This window comes from Phragmites australis, chromosome 19, assembly GCF_958298935.1.
Source record: "Phragmites australis chromosome 19, lpPhrAust1.1, whole genome shotgun sequence".
Taxonomy (NCBI): Eukaryota; Viridiplantae; Streptophyta; class Magnoliopsida; order Poales; family Poaceae; genus Phragmites; species Phragmites australis.
In genome coordinates this window covers 12,505,790-12,527,406 of record NC_084939.1, presented here as the reverse complement: position 1 = coordinate 12,527,406, position 21,617 = coordinate 12,505,790, and the positions used below count along the sequence as shown (strand labels likewise).

General features: G+C 41.6%; 1 protein-coding gene across 1 annotated transcript; it reads left to right on the top strand.

Annotated features, from left to right (window-relative positions):
* Nucleotides 1-16,387: 16,387 nt before the first annotated feature.
* LOC133901024 (heavy metal-associated isoprenylated plant protein 9) lies at nt 16,388-18,591 on the top strand. Its single transcript, XM_062342318.1, has 4 exons — nt 16,388-16,919; nt 17,084-17,324; nt 17,444-17,737; nt 17,821-18,591. Exons 1-4 carry the CDS (start codon nt 16,899-16,901, stop codon nt 18,474-18,476), a joined length of 1,212 nt encoding a protein of 403 aa, XP_062198302.1. The 5' UTR covers nt 16,388-16,898; the 3' UTR covers nt 18,477-18,591.
* The last annotated feature ends 3,026 nt before the right edge of the window (nt 18,592-21,617 follow it).

The window sequence follows — 21,617 nt, the reverse complement described above, 5'->3', positions numbered from 1 at the left end:
ATACTATGTGTTAGCTTATTCTTGTTGTAAGCCAACAAATCATTATCTTTCCCACACTTGTTGAGTACTCCATGTGCTCACCCTTGCTGTCTCTCACAATACATATGTTGTTCAGTGGAAGACTTTCAAGACTTTCAAGACAAAAACTTGGTGTACTAGGAGCGTGTCTTCCGGTCGGTGCCTGTGGAGTACTTGGTCACCAATGCTTTCATCCCGCCACCATCATTTAGTCAGCTATCGTTTAGCTACTAGAGTTATTTAGGTGAAGTCTTTAATATAAAAGTTTAATGGTTGTAAGTTAAAGTATTGCTTTTGTTACTTCACCTATGATGTCCTTATGTGTGATGAACATCCTAGGCACACATAAGTCGCACATGGTTTTGTTTGTTAAAACCGGGTGTGACACTTGAGATGCAAGAAACATTTATACAAGAATTGGAAAGGATGAGCAAAGACTTAATGAACTAATGCTGAACAACCCGGAGTATCCGGGTCAACCCGGATACTCCAGGTTGCCCGACTTTGGGCAAAAAAGGCTAGGGTTTAAGGAACCCTTGAGAGAAATGATAAGATCATCCTTACCAAAGGGATTCGACTCTAAAGCACGGCATTAAGAGATCGGGTGAATCGGTCTTGAGATGTACCTTAGGTAAAATGAAGCACCCAAAGTTGATCTGGAGGGTGGGCCAGAGAATCCAACCAAGAGATGAAGTCACTTGATGAAATGCTTGGAAATCCCATGGTGGAAACCCTAGATCGCCAGAGGGGTGGTGTCTATGGTGAGAGGAAGAGAGAGGAGTGAAAGAGATAGAATGAGATGTAACTCCTCAAGGTGGAGGTTAAAGCCTGGATAACCCAGAGACTCCGGGTTGGAATTTAAATCCAAATAGAGAGGCTCTCCCGGAGGGGAACCCGGATGCTCCTGGTTGAGTGACAGAATCCGTAGTATCCGGGTGAACTCGGAGACTCTGGGTTTTGTCAACTCAACATAATATGATAGAGACTAAGGACCTCTAGAACCCGGATACTCCGGGCTAGGCCGGACACTCCAGGTAATGCCAGAAGTAATTTTGAAGATGAAATTCGATGTGGATCTTTTGGAGATTGGATAGTTGGACATACAAGATACTTTTTCTACTTGTGATCAACTAACAAACAACAATACATAACTATGATCACAAGTAGAAAAATATAATCAAAAGATCAAAGAACCAAATCTTTTGGAAAATAGCACTAAAATGACATTTTTGCAAACTTCTAACTACCAAAGCTATAGAGCTAAAACAATCAATTGTATGCACCATATCAAGCCACGTTGCGAGAATTTAGGATATTTAGCTCACTTCTCAATTTGTAAACCTTTGTTCGTCTAGTGGCTTGGCGAGGATATCGGCTAGTTGTTTTTCGGTTCTCATATGGTGAATGTTGATATCCCCTTTGATTGAGTGGTCTCTCAAGAAATGGTATTGAATGTCTATATGTTTGGTTCTTGAGTGTTGCACGGGATAATTGGTTATTTTTATGGCACTCTCATTGTCACACAAACGTGGGACTTTGGTCATATTGTAGCCATAGTCTCTAAAGGTTTGCCTCATCCAAAGTAGTTGGGCACAACAAGCGCCCATGGAAACATAATCAGCTTCGATGGTGGATAGGGCTACGGAATTTTGCTTCTTTGATGACCAAGACACCAAGGACCTACCCAAGACTTGACAAGTCCCGTATGTACTCTTCCTATCCACTTTGCAACTGGCATAATCGGAATTCGAATAGCCGATAAGGTTAAAGGTTGAACCTTTAGGATACCATAAGGCAAGGTAAGGGGTATGAACCATCTAAGAATTCTCTTATCAGCCACTAAATAGCACTCTTTAGAGCGGCTTAAAATCTTGCACACATGCACACTCTAAGCATAATATCGGGTCTAGATGCAGAAAGGTAAAGTAAAGAACCTATCATGGAGCGATATACCTTTTGAACTACGGTCTTTCCATCTTCGTTGAGATCGAAATGTCCATTTGCTTGCATATGAGTCTTTATGGGTTTGGCATTCTCCATGTCAAACTTCTTGAGCATATCTTTGATGTACTTGGTTTGAAATATGAATGTGCCTTCCTTGAGTTGTTTGATTTGAAATCCTAGGAAGAACTTCAACTCCCCCATCATTGACATCTCAAACCTCTTAGTCATAATCCTACTAAATTCTTCACAAAAGAGTTGATTAGTAGAACCAAATATAATGTCATCAATATATATTTGGTAAACAAATAAATCATTATCAACTTTCTTAGTAAAAAGAGTAGTACCGGCATTGCCATCTCAAACTTCTTTTAACAAGAAAATCCCTAGGACATTCATACCATGCTCTAGATGCTTGCTTAAGTCCATATAGTGCATTATGGAGTTTATACACATGATGAGGATACTTGAGATCTTCAAATCCGTGTGGTTGCTCCACAAATACCAATTCGGAGATTGGTCCATTAAGAAAAGCGCTCTACACGTCCATTTGATATATCTTGAAATCATGGTGAGTAGCATAGGCAAGTAATATGCGAATTTAATCGAGCCTAGCTACAGGAACATAAGTCTCACCAAAATCCAAACATTCTATTTGTGTGAAGCCATGAGCAACCAACCTCACCTTGTTTCTTATCACGATCTCGTTCTCATCTTGCTTGTTTTGGAAGACCCATTTTGTGCTAATCACATTTTGATTAGGTCTTTCCACCAATAACCAAACTTCATTTCTCTTGAAATTGTTGAGCTCTTCTTGCATAGCCACCCAATCTAGATCTTCAAGTGCATCTTGTACCTTCAAAGGTTCCAAAGAGGATATTCATAAAAATTTGCAATTCTAGAGCGAGTTGTTACCCCCTTTTGTATATCACCAATTATATTATCAACTGGGTAATCTCTTTGGATGCTTTGATGAACTCTTGGATGTGGCACTTGAGATTGAGATTGAATGTCTTCCACTTCATCATCATCATGAAATTTATTGGAGTCACCATAAGCTTGATTTTGATCTTGATCTTGACTTTTGTCTTGATCTTGAGTTGATGTTGATGGCTCCACTTGAGTTGATGAGGATAGATGAACTTGATCATTATTTGCCACTTATTGCACTTGGGGCTATTGAGGTTTGATTTCACCTATTGCCATCTTATTAATTGTCTCGCTTAAAATTTCTTCATCACCTAAAACTTTAGGATCAACTTTCTCCACTTGAGAGCTGTTAGATTCATCAAATGTCACGTCACGTGCGATTTTAACACAACTAGTGGTTTTATTGAAAACACGGTAGGCGTAGGCATTTGATCCATAACCAAGCAAGAAACCTTCATCTACTTTAGGAGTAAATTTAGAACTCTTTACCTTCTTATTTAGAACAAAGTATTTACTACCAAAAACTCTAAAGTAAGATACATTAGGCTTGTTACTGGTTAGAAGCTCATAAGCGATCTTTTTCAAGATCTTGTGGAGATATAACCGGTTGATAGCATGGCATGCGATGTTGACGGCATCTACCCAAAATTGATCCGATATCTTGTACTCATCAAGCATGGTCCTTGCCGAACTCTATGAGAATCCTATTCTTCCTCTCGACAACCCCATTTTGTTGAGGGGAGTAAGATGTGCCGAGAGCTCATGCTTGATCCCTTCTTCATCAAGAAACTCTTCAACTTGAGTGTTCTTGAATTCACTTCTATTGTTACTTCTCACCTTTTCTATCTTCATATCAAATTCATTTTGAGCTCTTCTAGCAATTTTCTTGAATATGGCTTGTGTTTCACTTTTATCATGCAAAAATAATACCCAAGTGAAACGAGAATAGCCATCAACAATAACTAAACCATATTTGTTACGGCCAATGCTTATGTAGGTAATTGGTCCAAATAAATCCATGTGGAGGAGTTCCAATGGCCTTGCGGTCATCATCACATTCTTGGCGGAGTGAGGAGCTCCAATTTGCTTGCCCACTTGACATGCACTACACATTCTATCTTTCTCAAAAGAAATATTTGTTAGTCCTAGGATGTGTTCCCCCTTTAGAAGTTTTGATAAATTCCTCATACCAATATAGGCTAGTCAGCGATGCTATAGCCATCCATGCTAGACTTAGCAATCAAGCAAGTATTATGCCTCAATTCATCCGTTGAAAAATCAACAAGATAAAGTTTACCCTTCAACCGACCGGTGAAAGCTATTGAGGCGTCTTCCCTTCTAGAGACAGTCACACCATCATTAGTACAAAGACAATTTTAACCCATCTTATAAAGTTGTGATACGAACAACAAATTGTAACTAAGAAATTCTACTGACAAGACATTTGAAATAAAATGATCATTGGAGATAGCAATTTTACCTAAGCCAATTACATTTCCTTTTCCCATCATCACCAAAGATGATATTCTCATGAGATCCTTCATTTTCCTCACATGATGAGAACATCTCATTCTCTCTAGTTATATAATTTGTGCATCCACTATTAAGCATCCAATTTGATCTACTGGAGGAGTATGCCTACAAAATAAATTTATGCTTTTGTTTTAGATACCCAAATTTGTTTAGGTCCTTTAACGTTAGTCACAAGCACTTTTGGTACCCACATATTCCTTTTGATAACTCGATCTTTTGTGCGGGTACCAACATATAGAGCAACCACTTTACCACTGTGGTTCCTCTTCGAAACATAAGATGCATAAAAGGTAGATTAAGGTGCATGGCCCTTTGGTTGCTTGGTTTGTGTTGTGGGATTATTTTTCTTATCTCTCTTGATGAACTTGAGGCACTCCTTTCCATTTATCTCCACATACTTACTAGGCTTCCTTGTCTGCATATCAAATCCAAGCTCTCTCTCTCTTTTCCTTGTTGTCTTTAGCCTCAATGGTCTTGTATAGTGCATCCTTAGATTTGTTTATCTTGATGCACCCATATTTAACCAAGGCATTTAGCCTCTCATTCTCTTTTTGCAATGTTTGCAAGGATTGAGCATTAGTAGTACAAGCATTTATATCAATATTGTAACAATGAGAGCAACCATTACTAGTGGAAGCATTAGAGAGTGAGGTTGCATCATTAGAAGAGGATGAGCTATTCCTAAGGGCATCAAATTGCACTTCAAGAGTTTTGTGAGTTTCATCCAAACATAAGAATTCCTCTTGAAGTGTAGCATGCTTTCACAACTTTCTACCCTCTAGTCTAGCAATTGAGACATTAGCCAAATCAAGATCTTTGATCAATTTCTCAACTTTCTCCTTCTCTTTAGCAAAGAGATCCTCGAGTTCAAGGATTCTCTCCTTTTCAAGGATGAGCAAGTCCTCTTGCTTCTCGAGAACCTCCACTTAATTCTCTATTGTTTCCATTAGCTCTTTTAATTTAGATGTAGCATTTTTACTAAGACTTTAAGCATGCTTTCACAACCATTATCACTATCACAATCACTATCACTATCTAGGAGCTTGTGTTGTGATTTTACCTTCCGCCATTTTGTGATGAGATACTTGGGAGTGTTGTCATCACTCATGTCACCAAAAAGTGACTTTGTTGGTGTAGAGGAGTGAATAGAGATAGTGGTGACTCCTTCATCATCAGAGTTGGAGTCCCACTCCTCGCCAATGTGAGCTTGACATAAATATTTCTTCTTGTGGGTCTTGAACTTGTCCTTCTTGAAGACTTCTTCTTCTTTTCTTCCTTGTCCTTGCTATTCTTGTTAGGACAATCGGTGATGAAGTGGCCAACTCCGCCACACTCATAGCAAGCTCTCTTGGATGTTCTTCTCTTAGGAATATCTCTCTTGTACTTGCTATAGCCACCCTTTTTCATGAATTTCTTGAACTTTCTTACAAAGAAGGTTGTTTCTTCATCATCCGAGCTCTCATCTTTACTTGATCTTGATTCTTCAAATTGCTTGCTCTTGCTTACTTTGAATACTACTTCTTTGTTCTTAAAGGTGGAACTTTGCTTGACAAGATTCTTGACTTCATTTGCTTCCTCCTCCATGAGCTCATGAGCAAGAATTCTCCCAAGTAATCACTTGGTGCAAGCCTCTTGTAACCCCTTTTCTCTCAGATGAGTGTGACCAAGGTGAGATTTCTTGGTGCAAGATCTCTAAGCAATCTTCTAACCATCTTGTGATCATCAAGCTCTTCACTTCTAAGCCCTCTAATCTTGTTCACCAACACCATCATGCGATCATACATTACTTGAGAGGTTTCATCATCTTCCATCACAAGTCTTCCAAATTTTCCTTTAGAAGCTCTATCTTGGATTCCCTCACACTTATGGTGCCTTTATGAGCAAATTGAAGTGTGACTTATATTGTCTTGGACTCTTTAAGTCCATCCACTTTGTTGAACTCCTCGAGACTCAAAGCATGGAGTAACACACTTGCGCCTTGTGCATTGTGGTGGAGATTTTGCTCTTGCTCGGGAGTGAGTTCTTTTTCTTCATTCTATAGCTCAAAATATGTACACATAGTATTTCAAATACTTGGATGAATACAAATTAAATACAATTTCATTTTGTGCCTCCAAGTAGCATAATATGTACCTCGAAATAAGGTGCGCACCCAGATGGCATAGATATATAAGAATTAGAGGCATTCAATTTATCATAATTGCATTCAGTTACAACTCCCTTGCCTTTACTGTTACCCGATATCAAAAGATCATCCTTCGTACTTTTCGGGCTTCCCAGACCTTTTTCCTCAGACGCCGACATCTTCAAATCCTCCAAGCAATGCAGCCTTGTAGGACGTTAGCCTCTGATACCAATTGAATGTATATGATGTCGCCTAGAGAGGGGGGTGACTAGGTGATTCCTAAAAATTCAAGCTTCGTAGTGGATTAATAGAATCCAGACACTTCGGTTCAATCTGGAGAATCCGGAGTCCGGAGACTCCGAGCTGACCTGGATAGTCTGGACTGTACAGGAAATTGAAAACAGAGCAAAACTAAGCGAGTCTAGTTGGATATAAAGGTTACCACATGTTCTAATTTATGTAAGAAATTCTTTTAACAAACCACCTACAATTAGAACCTCACAAACAAGTAGATCGAAACAAACCCCCAAAAATAAACAAGGAAAACATGCAAGAATGTAAAGGAGGCAAGAATTTGTTTCCCAAAGTTTAGATCAAATGACCCTACGTCTCCGTTGAGATGGTCACAAAGAGCCTGTCTATTTCAACCCTTGTCCTCACCAAGCGACCACGAAGATCGAGCTTGAGCTTACTCAAGAGTTCCTCTTCCTTTGCAGAGGCGAGAAGAACCTTCACAAACTTTTCGGGGCACTCCACAAGCTTGGGTGCTCTCCAGGTGACACTTAACCATCTAGGAGCTCCAAGATCCAAGAGTAAAGAATATGAATCGATGTCTTGATGATGAACTCAAATGCTCCATGAATGGATTTAAGCTCACCAGCACTCAATTTCACTCTCCCAACTCAACTCTCAAAATCTAGCAAGATTTAAAGCACTAGAAGAGGGGCTATTGAATGGCTATGAATGAGTTTGTCTCGAGTTAGCTCAGCCACAAATGAAGGAGAGAGTGAGAGGGCTATTTAAACCCAGCCCCCAAAACTAGCTGTTACAATACTTTTTGTATTGACCCTGAGTATCCGGGTTCACCCGGAGACTCCAGGTTACTGTCCACAATCCGGAATATCCGGGTTCATCCAGAGACTCCAGGTTGGGAACACTAAGCCCAAACTGAGAGCCTGGCTCAGAGTCTAACTCAGAGATACCAAGCTACTGTCCACAATCCGGAGTATCCATATTTACCCGGAGTGATGTTGAGAACTCTAAGCCCAAACCGAGAGCCTGGCTCGGAGTCTAACTTGGAGACTTTGAGCTACTGTCTACAATCTAGAGTATCCGAGCTAACCCGGAGACTCCGGGTTCAGAAAACTTTGCAACTATCCCGATGTTCGTGGGTGATTATGTCTCTCAATTTTTAGGTCTAAAAGGGTACTTTGAGTACTACGACACCTTCAAGACTATCCACACGTATCCCTCTTGATAATACAACATTACTAAACTCAAATTCGAAAATAAAATGAATTTAAACTTATGAGTAACTACATGTTGCTTCTCTTTTCTCATTGAGGGATGCCAATGCCTTTTAACTTTATCGATGAACTAAAACCTATTCATAACCTCAATAAACTCATTAGTCCCTTAATCATTTATCATCAATTAATGCAAAACCCACATAGAGGTCTAGATGCACTTTCAGAGATTGATAGGGGTTTTGAAGAAATATATTCGTAACTGAGGTCGGTCAGAAGGTTTCTTTACCACTGGGTGGGGAACCAAGGAGGTCATTGAGTTCTGCATTGACTACATGAATCTCAAACCAATTGGTGTGCCTTTATCTCGTCATGAGGGGAGGCTACAGGGGATAGGACCATAGGTGCGACATTATTCAACTACAACTCTAACATCACAAGGATATGACATCAATGGATATACATTTTATACGAGAGCACAAGTTGACAAGAGCACCAACCAAAATAGCGGTGTACGTATCGATGCCTATGATAGCAATGGCAATAGGGAGACTTACTATGGATTCATAGAGGAGATTTGGGAGCTCCAGTATGGACCGTTGAATTTTCCTTTTTTTTGGTTCCAATGGGCCAGACTCCCAGGAGGAGTGAACATCGACTAGTACGGCATTACTACAGTGGACCTCAAGCTCACCGGTTATAGACAAGAACCATTTGTACTTGCCAATAATATTACACAAGTCTTCTATGTAAAGGACCCGTTTAACAAGCAACGCTATATGGTTCTTCAAGGAAAAAGAATTATTGTCAGAGTTGAAAATCTCATCGACTAGGAAGACTGCAATAAATTCAATGATCTCCCTCCTTTTGGAGAGAACATCGACCTGAGTCAAATAGAAGACACTAAGGAAGCTACTTACATACGCCATGATTATAATGAAGGTCTAATCATTAACTAAAAAAATATTTGATGTATTCATTAAGGATTTGCTTACATTTGAATTGATTAATGACATGTTGTTTCATATTAATTAATATTGAAGGATATATGATTTAATATTAATATTTTTAAATAAACTATATGAATACTGTAAAGAAATACTCTACAAAATATTAAGAACATTCTTTAATGTAAATATTATGATTTAATAAACTAAATAAACTTTAAAAAATACATCTAAATATCTATGTTGGTTGTATTTTACAATCGGTTCAGGTTGTTTTATAGCACCGACGGTAATACCTTGTATCACAGTCGGTAGTAATATATAACTGACATTGATATTCCATTGCCCTAGTGCCCCGCCGGTGCTCTGTCACCCTAGTGCCCCACCACCTCAGTGCCTCGGTTCCCCGACGCTCGTTGCCCTGTTGCTCTGTCACCTTGTTGCCCTGACGCATGACGCCTCGTTGTCCTTACGCCTGACGCCTCGGTGCCCTGCCGCCCCAGTGCCTTGATGCATGCCGTCCCATTGCCCCAATGCCTGACACCCCCATTTGCCCAACGCCTGACACCCTGGTGCCCTGATGCACAATGTGCATTTGGCAATATGTGAAGAAATATGTAGTCTGTGTGTGCTCATCCTTGTAGTTAAAACTTAGTGTAAGATGGAAACAAGAAAAAAAGACTCTTTATATGACATTTTTGCTTATGTATCTTTATATGACATGTTTGAGTGAAATGAACGCAAAATGCTACACTGACATAAACAATACATAACATAACTATCTTTTTTAGATCTATTGTGAATGATGCATCGAAATGCTTACGAAGAATATTGTGGTGTCAATCCTTGGTCTTAGGCTTAATGAATGTATTTTTTTTTTTACTATCATGAATAAGTCCATCAGATTGAAATTAATTTGTATGCAGGAATGGCACCTCCAAAAGCAAATTGCCCCTCCTCAGATTAGGGTGTAGCCTCGATGGAGATGGTACAGTAAACATGGAACAGACGAGAAATGAGAGCCCAAGAAGTGGCGGTAGCCTGTGTGAGTACCTCAACTTAGATCACCAAGATGTTCTAGAGGCTCAGACTGAGGTTTAGATAGAGGTTCAGAACTTGACTGATGGTACAGAGGGTCAGACATCCCAAGTACAGAGAAGACGTGGCCGAGGTCCCATCAAGTTGCCTACGGGATGCTTTGTCATCGTGGAGGTTGACATTAAGAACCTTTTATCGAGTCGGGGAGCCTTTGAAGCCTTCGCATGTATTGGGGCCGTACAAGATGACATGTGGGGTTCTTGTCAGGGATCATGTCCCAATCATCTATAGAAGTTGGAGAGGCCACCCAAATGACCAGTGGGTCGTTCCCAATGACATTAAGAACCTTTTATGGAAGAAGTTGACAAATAAGTTTGAGTTCCCTGAAGGATGCAAACTTGAGCGAGCAAAGGCCCGTGCATTGACTATAATGGCCAACTCGTTTAAGAATTTCAAATGTATGTTTTGTAAGGAAGAACCGAGCACCAAACTTTAACATTTATCGTAAGATGCAAGAGTATTGGAATGAGTTCGTGCAGTATATGCAGTCAAAGGAATCAATTATGGAAAAGGAGGCACACAAGGCCAACTCCGTAAAGAACGTTTACCATCACAGACTAGGCACACACATCTAAGTGCTGAAATTATCCAACTGGGAGAAAAAGAAAGAAGAACTAACCCAAAGATGTGTTACACTTGTCATGGCTCAATAGATTCCATGAGCTAAACAATATTTGTACGCGAGGAGGTGACTCTTTCGGATGAAGGCCAACTATGTCTCAGAAATGAAAAAGATCAAGAGGTGACGCAAAGTATCGCGAATGCCCACACCTAGAGTTCCCATGGCTCTTTTGAGGCAGATAGAGAGAACGACGAGCTAACCTTGGTACTGGGAAACAAGGAGCACCTTGACCATACGCGGGGACAAGGTTTGAGACCTTGGAAAGACTCCTTCCTAAAAGACTATGAGAGTTATAGCAATCGGAAGTGAAGTAAACAAGAAATACAAGATGTCTTGGTGCTTGTATGAGAATAACTCCAACAAGAGAGACATACGACGGATGCCAAAATACAGCAAGCTGTATAAGAAGTCATTGGCCAACAGAAATTTCAAGACAATGTTGTTGTTCTCAGTAGCCATGGTGCTCATTGGAGTAGTTGCACATCATGGGCATTCCCGAAGATAACTTATGTCATTATCCCATGGGCAATATCAGAGACAACACAGAGTGCAAGCTTGCCATGCCAACTGCGAATGTTACCACCAAGGTGGCTTTGGGCTTGGCTTGGCCTGTGCAAGCCAGGGCTCAGTTCAACAATCGCCTGATACCACCGGGATACGCAAGGGTCCCAGTGGACACTGTACTACCTGGGTACCGCAAAATGGATATCGATATTGCTAAAGAGACAGGTCAGAATAAATAGGGAGCAAACATTGAGAATTTCATCCTATGGCACAAGCGCTACATATTATTTGGTGAAAACACAAATGATGAAGAAGAGGAGATAGACTCACATGGACACCTCCCTTCACCTAGAAGATCTTCGACCCCTGAGTCACCTCTAGGAAAATATCTCTAACTCCTCTGCCGGCACGACCTGCACCAACAAGAGGTTCAAGTCCTCCGCCATCAGCACCTGCACCATGAAGAGGTCTAAGTCCTCTGTCACCAACACATGCAACGTCAAGAGGTCCGAGTCTGCCGCTAGCACCTGCACCATCATCAAGAGGTTTGAGTCCTGCGCCGCCAGCAAATGTAATGTCTAATAAGTCAATTTCATTTAGAAATCGCTTCCATCTAAGAAAACAATTTCATCTAAGAAGACGCTGCCACCTCAAATGTTGGCACCTCCTCAACCATCAGAACTAACTCCTGATGTATTGAGGCGGATAGTGAACACCAGTGTAACTGCACACTTCAAGCTTGCTCATCCTAAGATGAAGGATCCAGTTGATCCTGTAGCGTAGAAGTTTTTCATATCCATGGGTAAATAGAAACAGATGGGGGCACTGGATCCAAAGCCGAAATCAGACTATGAGCGCATCAAGGAGGAGCCTTACCTGAAGAAGGCCATGATAAAACAGTTTGTTGCCGAAAATAGACTTACACCAGACCAAATTCTTGGTTGGGATGACAACATTGCCTTTCCAGAGCTTAGATGACACTTTGAGTTTTGCAAACCATTGGTCAAACCAGATGTGATGGTTAACATGTTCTATCAAATGCGGAAATTCCATCAGTGGTATATGAAAAAGATGAAAGTGGGTAGAGAAATGATCACCTCCATGTACAAAGATGAAGATTTATATTCTTCTACTATGTAATTACATCTCTAACTTATTTCTTATGTAGAATGGATATAGAAATACAGAAAATAGTGCATTGACAAAGTAGGATTCCTCTACCTATCACTTATCAAGGAAAAGCATGTTAGAGAGAAACCACACGAAACTGAGATCTATGCATGGAAGGCTATGCTCAGGCTACAATATAAGACATATATACTTCTACCCTATAACTTTATATATGTGTTTCCTTACATGCTCGTTCTGCTCTTTTATGCACTACTTTCCATATATATTGCAGGTATCAATGGATCCTACTTGTCATCCAGCCCGACATGAGCAAGATCATTGTATCTGATTCACAAAGGAGACCATAAACACAATTTCAACCTGTAATAGACTTGCTAAATAGGTTAAGTTGATCATTTCTTTATTCGCTCTAGTAATCTTCCATTCGATTGAATCTAAATCTAGTAATATTATTCATAATCAAGCATAGGGCATTCACATGATACTGTCAAGACAATGTTTGATTCCATCCATACCAGAAGACTATCATTGTCCAAACCAACTTTCTGGTATGTGCGTAATATTCATGTCTCAAATTCCTACTAAATGACTAGTTACATGCCTCTAATATTTCATATCATTTTTCAGTGTAATAGGCAAGAACATGACAACAATTTATGTGGCTTCTATGTATGTGAGTTAATGCACACATTCACCAGTGATAGGGTGCTCCAAGATGACATAGAGGTATCTAAATATATATTGATGCAATCTTCTCAGATTCTACACGTGTTTTGTAGGATTGATTTATTCAATTGTTCTAATTGCAGGTAATCAAGTTCAACATAAGTAAACTTTTGCAACATCACTTCAACGCCATTTAAGAACAACTTATTAGGTTCATCAATGATGAAGTGATAAGTCTGAAAGACAAGTTTTATGAGCCGACATATAAAGCGCTTCCTTCGTTGAGCACTCAGGACTTACCGAGTTCGACAACTTCGTGTAGTAACAAAGGTTGAATGACTTATTTATTTCTCTTGCATGAATATTTCAAGGTGTTGGGGATCATCTCCTGCCGTCCCCGTACCCGAAGGCAACTGTGAAGTTAGTTGGAGGTGCTGCGGGACAACCGCTGTGTTGGTTGCATCTTCCATAACCGAATTGGCGTATGCGAAGACTGATTTGCCTCGACTGTCGGGCGAAGCTCCAATTCGCGTCCTGCGCCCTTTGCTCGGTGCGAAGACAAGACCAGGCCTTCGCCAGGAGGCGGCGAAGGCAGCTCGTCAAGAGGTCAGACGGAGAGGGCTTCGATACCCTTCGGTTGGAAAAACAGCTGGACAGTGGGCCCAATTGTCATGGGCACTGTTGTAATTATGGGATCATGCTTATTTGTACTATATTGCCCCGGGATATTCCGGGAATGTAGCAGGTTAGGCGGTAATATGTGTAAACCGGGTCCGTGATCGCCGGGTACGGGCTATAAATAGAGCCACAGTGTAAACATGAAGGGTAACCGAGACTGTTATACTTCCAGTACACGTCACCGTAAGGAGCCTTCGCTAGTTCCACCCCCGAAGGCCCATCTTGTCTGGGACTTCGATCCCAACACAAGGGAACCGTAAGATTTCTGAAATAAATTGTGATTTAGAGAGTTAATCGTGAATGAAATGTGATTTTACATGTTAATCATGTACGTGCTTTGCAAATAAAATGTCCAATCAAGAATATTTGTGAATGACATATTAATAATGTATGTAGAGATGTGATTTGTGATTGAAGTTTTTGTTTAGATATATGTGATGAATTGTAATGTATATGTGCTGTTGTATGAATATTCTATTGTTGACAACAACTGTACTAGATGGGGTGGCGATTATAGCTGCCGGTTCATGTAATGGGCCGATAGTTATAATCCAACTATCATTTTTGATCCATTACATAAATCGGCAACGATATATACAATCACTACTGGTTCTGTAATCGGTAGTGATAATCATGAATTATCACTGTCGCTTAATTACTGCCAGTTTAAAACCAGCAGTAACGATATTTTTGAACCAGTCGTGATGACCTTTTCTGTAGTAGTGCTTGGACTATGATACCACTTGTTAGAGTTTAGCTAAAGCATCACTAAGATCATTAAGCCAACCACAAAATTAACACATTAAGACACGATATTTTTAATGAGGTTCGGCCATCTTATTTACATCCTCAAAGTATGAATATAGACGATACTCCCCGTATTCATCTGTTGTCGTTGTTGTGGTTACACGGTGGTACCCAATATTTATAGACCCGAAAATACAAGTCCGAGTACAACTCTAATTTTAATAGCGCATCTAATTTAAACTCAAGTCTATATATAACCCAATCTTTATTATCTATTTAGACACATGTCCCACCACCTCACATGGATCCGCCGGCAATAGAGTGTGCGCCACGTACTCCGTGACTCAAGAGGGGCACCGTCTGATGCAACCGGCGCAGGTTTTCTCAACCACCCATCCACATTCCGTGGTCCGAGTCTGGAGTGAGCGAGTGGTTTACGAAACGAGAACGGAGCACACGCACTCGCGTACGTAGAAAGAGATCTCGGATTGCACGCAGAATATGCAGATCGAGAGCACAGAAAGCTACAAGAGGCAGTTTGGGAAATACGATCGATCGATGGAGTTGAACAAAGTACTCTTAATTACTGTGTGCATAGAGTTGTTTATATACCGAGGTCGTCCATCGATCGTTTTCCCGAGGTCCCAACTTTGAGTCTCTTTCACGTACGAATCTGCATCATCCGTCAGTCAGTCAGGTTTGTGGGGTTAACAAAGCTGAAGAGCTAGCTCACGCCGCATGTCGCTCATACAGTAGTTGTGGCTTTTTCTTCGCCAGATCGATCGATGGATCCTTCTGGATTCATGGGAGAAACCTCTGCCATTGCAGAGACAATTCCTGAACCTAAAGTCTCTTGCGAGCATGCGTACATGCGCCATGTTACGGAAATCATGGATGCACGTGAATGGTATCAGTAAAAGGATGGAAAGGACGCATCTTACGATTGAACAGATGTCATCCATGGTACTCCTGAAAAATCACATACCAAACCAGGGGGTCTCGATCTGTAACAACTACTGTGCTAGCATAGGAGGTTCCGTATATTCCATGTCTTGCCTATAGATGCATATATTGACTGAAGGACATGACATTAGTAAGGGAATCTTGCGGTACTACACTACAACTTCAAAATTTCTGTCCAATTGCCGCAAGAGTGCCATACTCCCCCAGCGGCCGTAAAACATCCGGTGGTTTAACCTTTGGGTAGTAGTTCAGAAACTCGATTGTAACATCGATAATCGTGATCTTAGAATCTTTTTACATTTTTGGAAAGTTATTGAGAGTTACCGCTAATTATAATTTTATAAAGTTGAGAATGACTGCGGGCAAACGCTCAGCTTTATAGTCTGCAGAGTAGGAGTACGAGAAATACTGTCTTGGCCTGCCTGTTATGGTCCAAGATTGCAGGTTACTTGTCTGCAGCGATTAGGTTTTTGCAACATACAAACATGCATTCTGCAATTGATTCTCGTCACCCACCTGAATTAATCTAGGTACTATGTAATGTGAGAGATCCCAATAGAAAGGAGCATCTACTGCATGAATAAGAAAAGAAGACGGCCATAAGCTTTCCAACAAATCGTTGCCAGAAAAACCAGGGCGATGAGTCATCGTGAAGTGGATTTAACAGTTAAGAACAAAGAAAAACGAAAAAGGCGCGAACCCTCCAAAAGTCCCACCCAACACGTCCATGTGACGGTGCATCCATCTCGCTCTGTCTCTCTCTCTGTCATCAGGATGCATTGCATGTCTTTACCAAAATCATCTCGACCTTTTCGTGCTCCAAACTCTGAGCTAACATTGAATATTAGGAAATTAAAAGTATCTAGCCGGCCGGCCTTGGAAAAAAAAAAAGTTAGCATCGGTGTGCACAGTACACTTTACATGCATACTTGTCGTTGAAGTATTTCACACAATCGGACATTCAGAAACCATATTGCTCGTCGATGGAGCCTATATAAGCGCCCCCTTCACCACATCTTCGTTCCCCCTCTACTCGACCCACTCGTGGTATGTACTGATCGTGCACAAGCTTGTGGCCTTGCGTTGCTTTGCGGCCTCCTTGGTGCTCCTAGCTAGTACTAGATAGAGCCACCACCGGCAGCTGAGAGATCAAAAACCCCGACTGCTACTGTAAAAGAGAGAAATTATTGGTGGTCGTCCCAATCGCAATAGTTTGCTTGGATCTATGCATACATAGTGCTCACTCCACGTAGGGGTGAGTAACTCATTCACTCAGTCAGTGGGTCAATCCGGTTGCACGGGTATCCGCGAGACCCTATTTTATTCGGGGCACACTGATTGCCGCCGTGAGGATCTAGGCATCTAGCTTGCTATATCTTCACATGTGCCATAAGAGAAGAGCTCCCAGTCAGTGCTAATATATATTCCTGATCGAGGCGCCCTCGGTCGATCCGCCTAATTAGCCACTCATTCTCTCGCTCCGGCCATCGTTCTGTCTTGCCTACTCGCAATTCTTCAGTTGGATCTCCATGGGCGAGGAAGTTAAGAAGGTAAATGCTACTGCTAGTTATGCATACGCGTTTGTGCTACAAGCAATAATATTAACTAGTTTCAGACTGTTCATCTATAGTGAGCTAGGTAGGTTGTTTGGTCTGTGAAACCTACAAGTTACAAAGGAATGGATGTGTTAGCTGTATATTTCGCGTGTTTGCAGGTGGAGGAGGAGGCTAAGGTGGAGGACCAGAAGAAGGAAGAAGCACCAACCGCGGCAGAAGCAGAGAAGAAAGAAGAGGCAGACAAGGCGGCAGCTGAGGCCGAAGCTGAGGAGAAGAAGAAAGAGGACGAGGCTGCCAGCAATGAGCCGCCGCCGCCTCCTACTCCTGTCATCCTCGGCGTCGAATTGCATTGCACCGGTTGCGTCAACAAGATCAAGAGATGCATCCTCAGATGCAAAGGTAATCTTCTTTTTTCTGTTGTTTTGCACTGGCCCATTGACCACGATTAATTAACTAAATTAAGTAATTAATTAATTTCTGGATAGTAGTAGTATGGTAATTTGTTGACTGACGTGTAGGAGTGGAAGGCGTGGAGGTGGACATGGCGCAGAACCAGGTGACGGTGAAGGGCATCGTGGATCCGCAGGGCATCTGCGAACGCCTCCGCAAGAGGACCATGCGCAACGCCACCGTCATCTCTCCTCCTCCGCCGCCTCCACCAGCAGATGGAGGCACCGCTGCCAAGGAGGACCAGCCGCCGCCGACTGTCGTTCATTCACAGGTAAGCGAGGTGACGACGGTGGAGCTCCTCGTGAACATGCACTGCGAGGCCTGTGCGGAGCAAGTGCAGAAGAAGATCCTGAAGATGAGAGGTAGGTACCTGAAACGATTACAACTTATTCACGCCTGCGAGCATATATGGCATATGCTGAATTGCTGATATGCATGAATGCAGGGGTCCAGACCGCCGATGCTAACTCCAGCGCCGGCAAGCTCACCGTCACTGGAACCATGTCCGCCGACAAGCTCGTCCAGTACATCCACCGTCGCACAGGCAAGCTCGCCACCGTCGTGCCCCCTCCTCCGACTCCCGAGACCCCAAAGGAGGAGGAGCCCAAGACGGAGGACGGCGATAAGAAGCCGGAGGAACCGCCCGCCGAGGCCGACAAGAAGGAGGATCCGCCCGCGGAAGACGCCGCTGCCAATAAAGACGCCGAGGGAGACAAGGAAGTGGAGGCCGCCAAGTCGGACGACGGTGTCGAGAAGAAGGAAGGCGAAGGAGGCGGGGACGAGAAGGCGAAGCAAGAGGTGGTGGCCGTGGACGGGTTTCCGCCGGAGATGATGAAGCGGATGATGTACTGGCCGTACAGCCACAAGCACTACTACAACCCCGCAGCGGAGGAGGAGGCGATGATGGCGAGGAGGATGGTCATGATGCACCCCTACGCCATGCCGGCCATGATGCAGTGGATGACCCCGCCTCCGCCTCCGCCTCAGCCGGCGGTTCCTCCGATGATGTACCAGTACTACAACTACGGCATGGCGGAGAGGCCACCACCGGCGCCGCAGTACTTCAGCGACGAGAATCCCAACGCGTGTGTCATCTCGTAGCTCCATGGATGGATCGATGGAGACATGTTATCTGGAATGTATACTAGTATAACTAGCTACTATAGCTTGAATGAAGGCATGCGCCTACTTATACTAAAATTTAAAAATTCAATCTTGCTATGCTATAGTAGTATATGATATCAATATTTGCGATCGCGACTATTTAGCGACCATAAACCTATTTTCACGGATAAATCAATCAAATAAGAAAAAAAATCAAAGAAGAAGCTAGAGTCTTCAAGTTCAAGATTCAGGGCAGGGCAGAGCACAGCACAGAAAAACAGAGCATGCATGGCCGCATCAGGGGGTGCTCAGGTGTCTTCATAGCTGTAGATAGATGAGCTTGTCAATCAGATGGTTATGAATTCTGAATTTCTGATAGAATCAGTATAAAAAATAGGAGTACATAGAAAGAGCACTCGCAATGGTGGAGAGATAATCAGATAACATCGAACTTCTCGATGTTTACAAAGGAATGGCAGGTTAATTCTCTTCTGGCAAGATTTATGGAATGCGCAAATGCCTAAAATTGATATGCCTGATATTCACGCTATTGGCAGATTGACTATAGCACAGGCCTCGACAACAACACCTCTTTACAGCCTCTTTCAGCTGCCATTGTCAGTTCAAGCTTATGACCGGTACATAGCTCTCCTATAACTCTTGCAAGAAGTAATCCTGGATACAACTTCAGACGCATGGCTATACATCTAGGCTAAGTTTCACTAATACACGATACACCAATACAGATACATGTATGATGGTATGACGATCACCTAAAAATAAGGATACATCGATATAACGAGTATATATAAGTATATAATTAATTTTTGTTAACATTGGCATTCTCTTGCTGTAGAAGAGTTGTCCCCAGCAATGAATACATGTCTGCTTCTTCTTCCTGGATGCCTTCATTGACAATGAGATCTGCACGAGCATAGGAGCACTCCTCTGACAGCTTCAAGCTTCGTTATCGCACCTTGCCGTCGCTGATCCGCTTAGCACTTTAAGAGCAGCAGTGCCTCTGGTATCCACTGTCTTGGGGTAAAACATCAAACGCCATTGTGCTAGCACCCTCCGTGACTATCGGTGAAACATAGCATCTGGGGCAATGGAGATTTTCTTCCCCCAAAAGCATACAGATGCGTGATAGGCACAAACCGATTCACATAATGCCTCCAGATGGATTTGCAAATCTTCTTGCCAAATCAAACGTAAAGTATTGTTCTCGCTGTTAATAAGAGACAGACTAAACACAGGAAATCTCATGAGAAGAAAAACATGGCTTTAAGCTCGTACGATTGTGTGCTATGCAAATGGAAATTGGAAATTGCAGATGGAATTTGGCAAACTTGTAAGAAAAAAAATATGTTAAGGATGCTTGTATTTCTTGAAAACTAGTAATTGTACATGTATTTTATACACGTAAAATTAATCTACGATATAGTAATCTGAAGAAGAAAAAAATAATAGTATAATAAAAGAGAGACTTGCATATACAAAATTCACAATATAATTATGTAATTTCAGGAGGAAGAAGAATGACAAATACTTGGATAGGAGGATGGAGAAGACTGTATCGTCCAGAGTTAGCTATCCGTAGCAACACTATAAGGTGAATCAAGATTGTGACTGATTTGTAAGGGGATGAAAATAATTCTCGTATAGTATATTAGTGTAAAGATAACGTGACGGAGACAACCTCTGTGGTTGATAGCGGTGGAGGCAACGTGCAGTCAGTGGTGCATCCTCTCTAGAAAGCCGGATGTAGACGAAGTGCAGGAGGTGGCATACCCTCTGGAGAAATCCAACGGTAAATGTATGAAAGACAAATATTAGACATCTAAGTATAGAAAGCAAATAATAAGAGATTGAATATATTTTTAAAATATATAGAAGATAAATATTGGACATCTAGATATATAAAGCAAAAAAATAAGGAGATTAAATATATATTTGAAGGAGAAACACGATCTAACTTTGCACATGACTCTTTAATCAACTCGAGTGAATGGTGAAGATCGATTGAATCCGTCACAATTCGTACATTTTATATAAGTATGATATACATATTATTCTGTATGAGGCATATTCTACTAAGTAGCAGACATCCAAAAGTAAATTGTAAAATGTTCATGTAAATTATAGATGAATGTAACGGATTCATTACATACGTAAACCATATGTTCTCTATGTAAATGATAGTATAACTATTGCTACATACGTAACTGATCCTAATAATATGCAAACTGTAGACATAACTAGCAGATATGTAACCAATCTAGGCATCATGTAAAATGGTAGCAGACATGCTAGTATTATCCATCAACAGACTTACAAATCAACTCTCTATCGATGGTTGAAGCCACGTAGGTTCGATGTGGTGGAGACTCGCGGCTGTATCGATCGTCAAGCAGGAAGTGTAGATTGAAGATGGAGCAGCGAAGGAGGGGTCACGCAGATCCTTGTGCTGCCAGAAACCTTATTGACGTTGAATCAGTTTGAGATCCAATACACACTTGTGTTGATTATCTCTGGTGTTTTATACATGTATAAAGAGTCATTAGGCTTGTAACTAATCCATAGTCTACTGGAGTGAACCCGCGAGAGCAGGAGGGCATAGAGCGAGTTGTGGGCATGTTAATCTTGAAAATTTTATCGGAGATTAGCGATAAACAAGATTATCGGATTTATAAAAATTATATCAGTGATATATAAAAATTTTCAAATAAAATTTAAAAAAGGTTTCAATTTCTATAAAAAATCACATAGATGGTATCCAAATTATTTGATACAAAACATAGCATATAAGTGAATTAGGATTGGAGAGGTGGTCTGACGGACTGTGACCTACGGACCGACATTTTGTTGCTCATGTGTTGGATCATGGAATAAAAAGAGCAAATTTCAAAAATTACTAAAATTTTCAGCCGATAAGTAAATTTACGAGCCTCGTCAATAAATAGAATTATTGGGTTTATCGATTTTTTTAGCGATAAATTTTTCAGAGATGCCGATAGATGGAATAGTACAGAACGAGCGAGTGTGTGACCCGGGCGATGTTGGCATGGCGAGCGACGCGTAGGCATAGCAAGAGAGTCCACGGCACGTTCCTGTAGGTGACTTCGTCATGCGAAGGTG

Coding starts and splice junctions, on each gene's coding strand:
- LOC133901024 (XM_062342318.1), top strand. CDS start 16,899: ATGGGCGAGGAAGTTAAGAAG. Junction 16,920..17,083: donor TGGGCGAGGAAGTTAAGAAG/GTAAATGCTACT, acceptor GCGTGTTTGCAG/GTGGAGGAGGAGGCTAAGGT. Junction 17,325..17,443: donor ATGCATCCTCAGATGCAAAG/GTAATCTTCTTT, acceptor ACTGACGTGTAG/GAGTGGAAGGCGTGGAGGTG.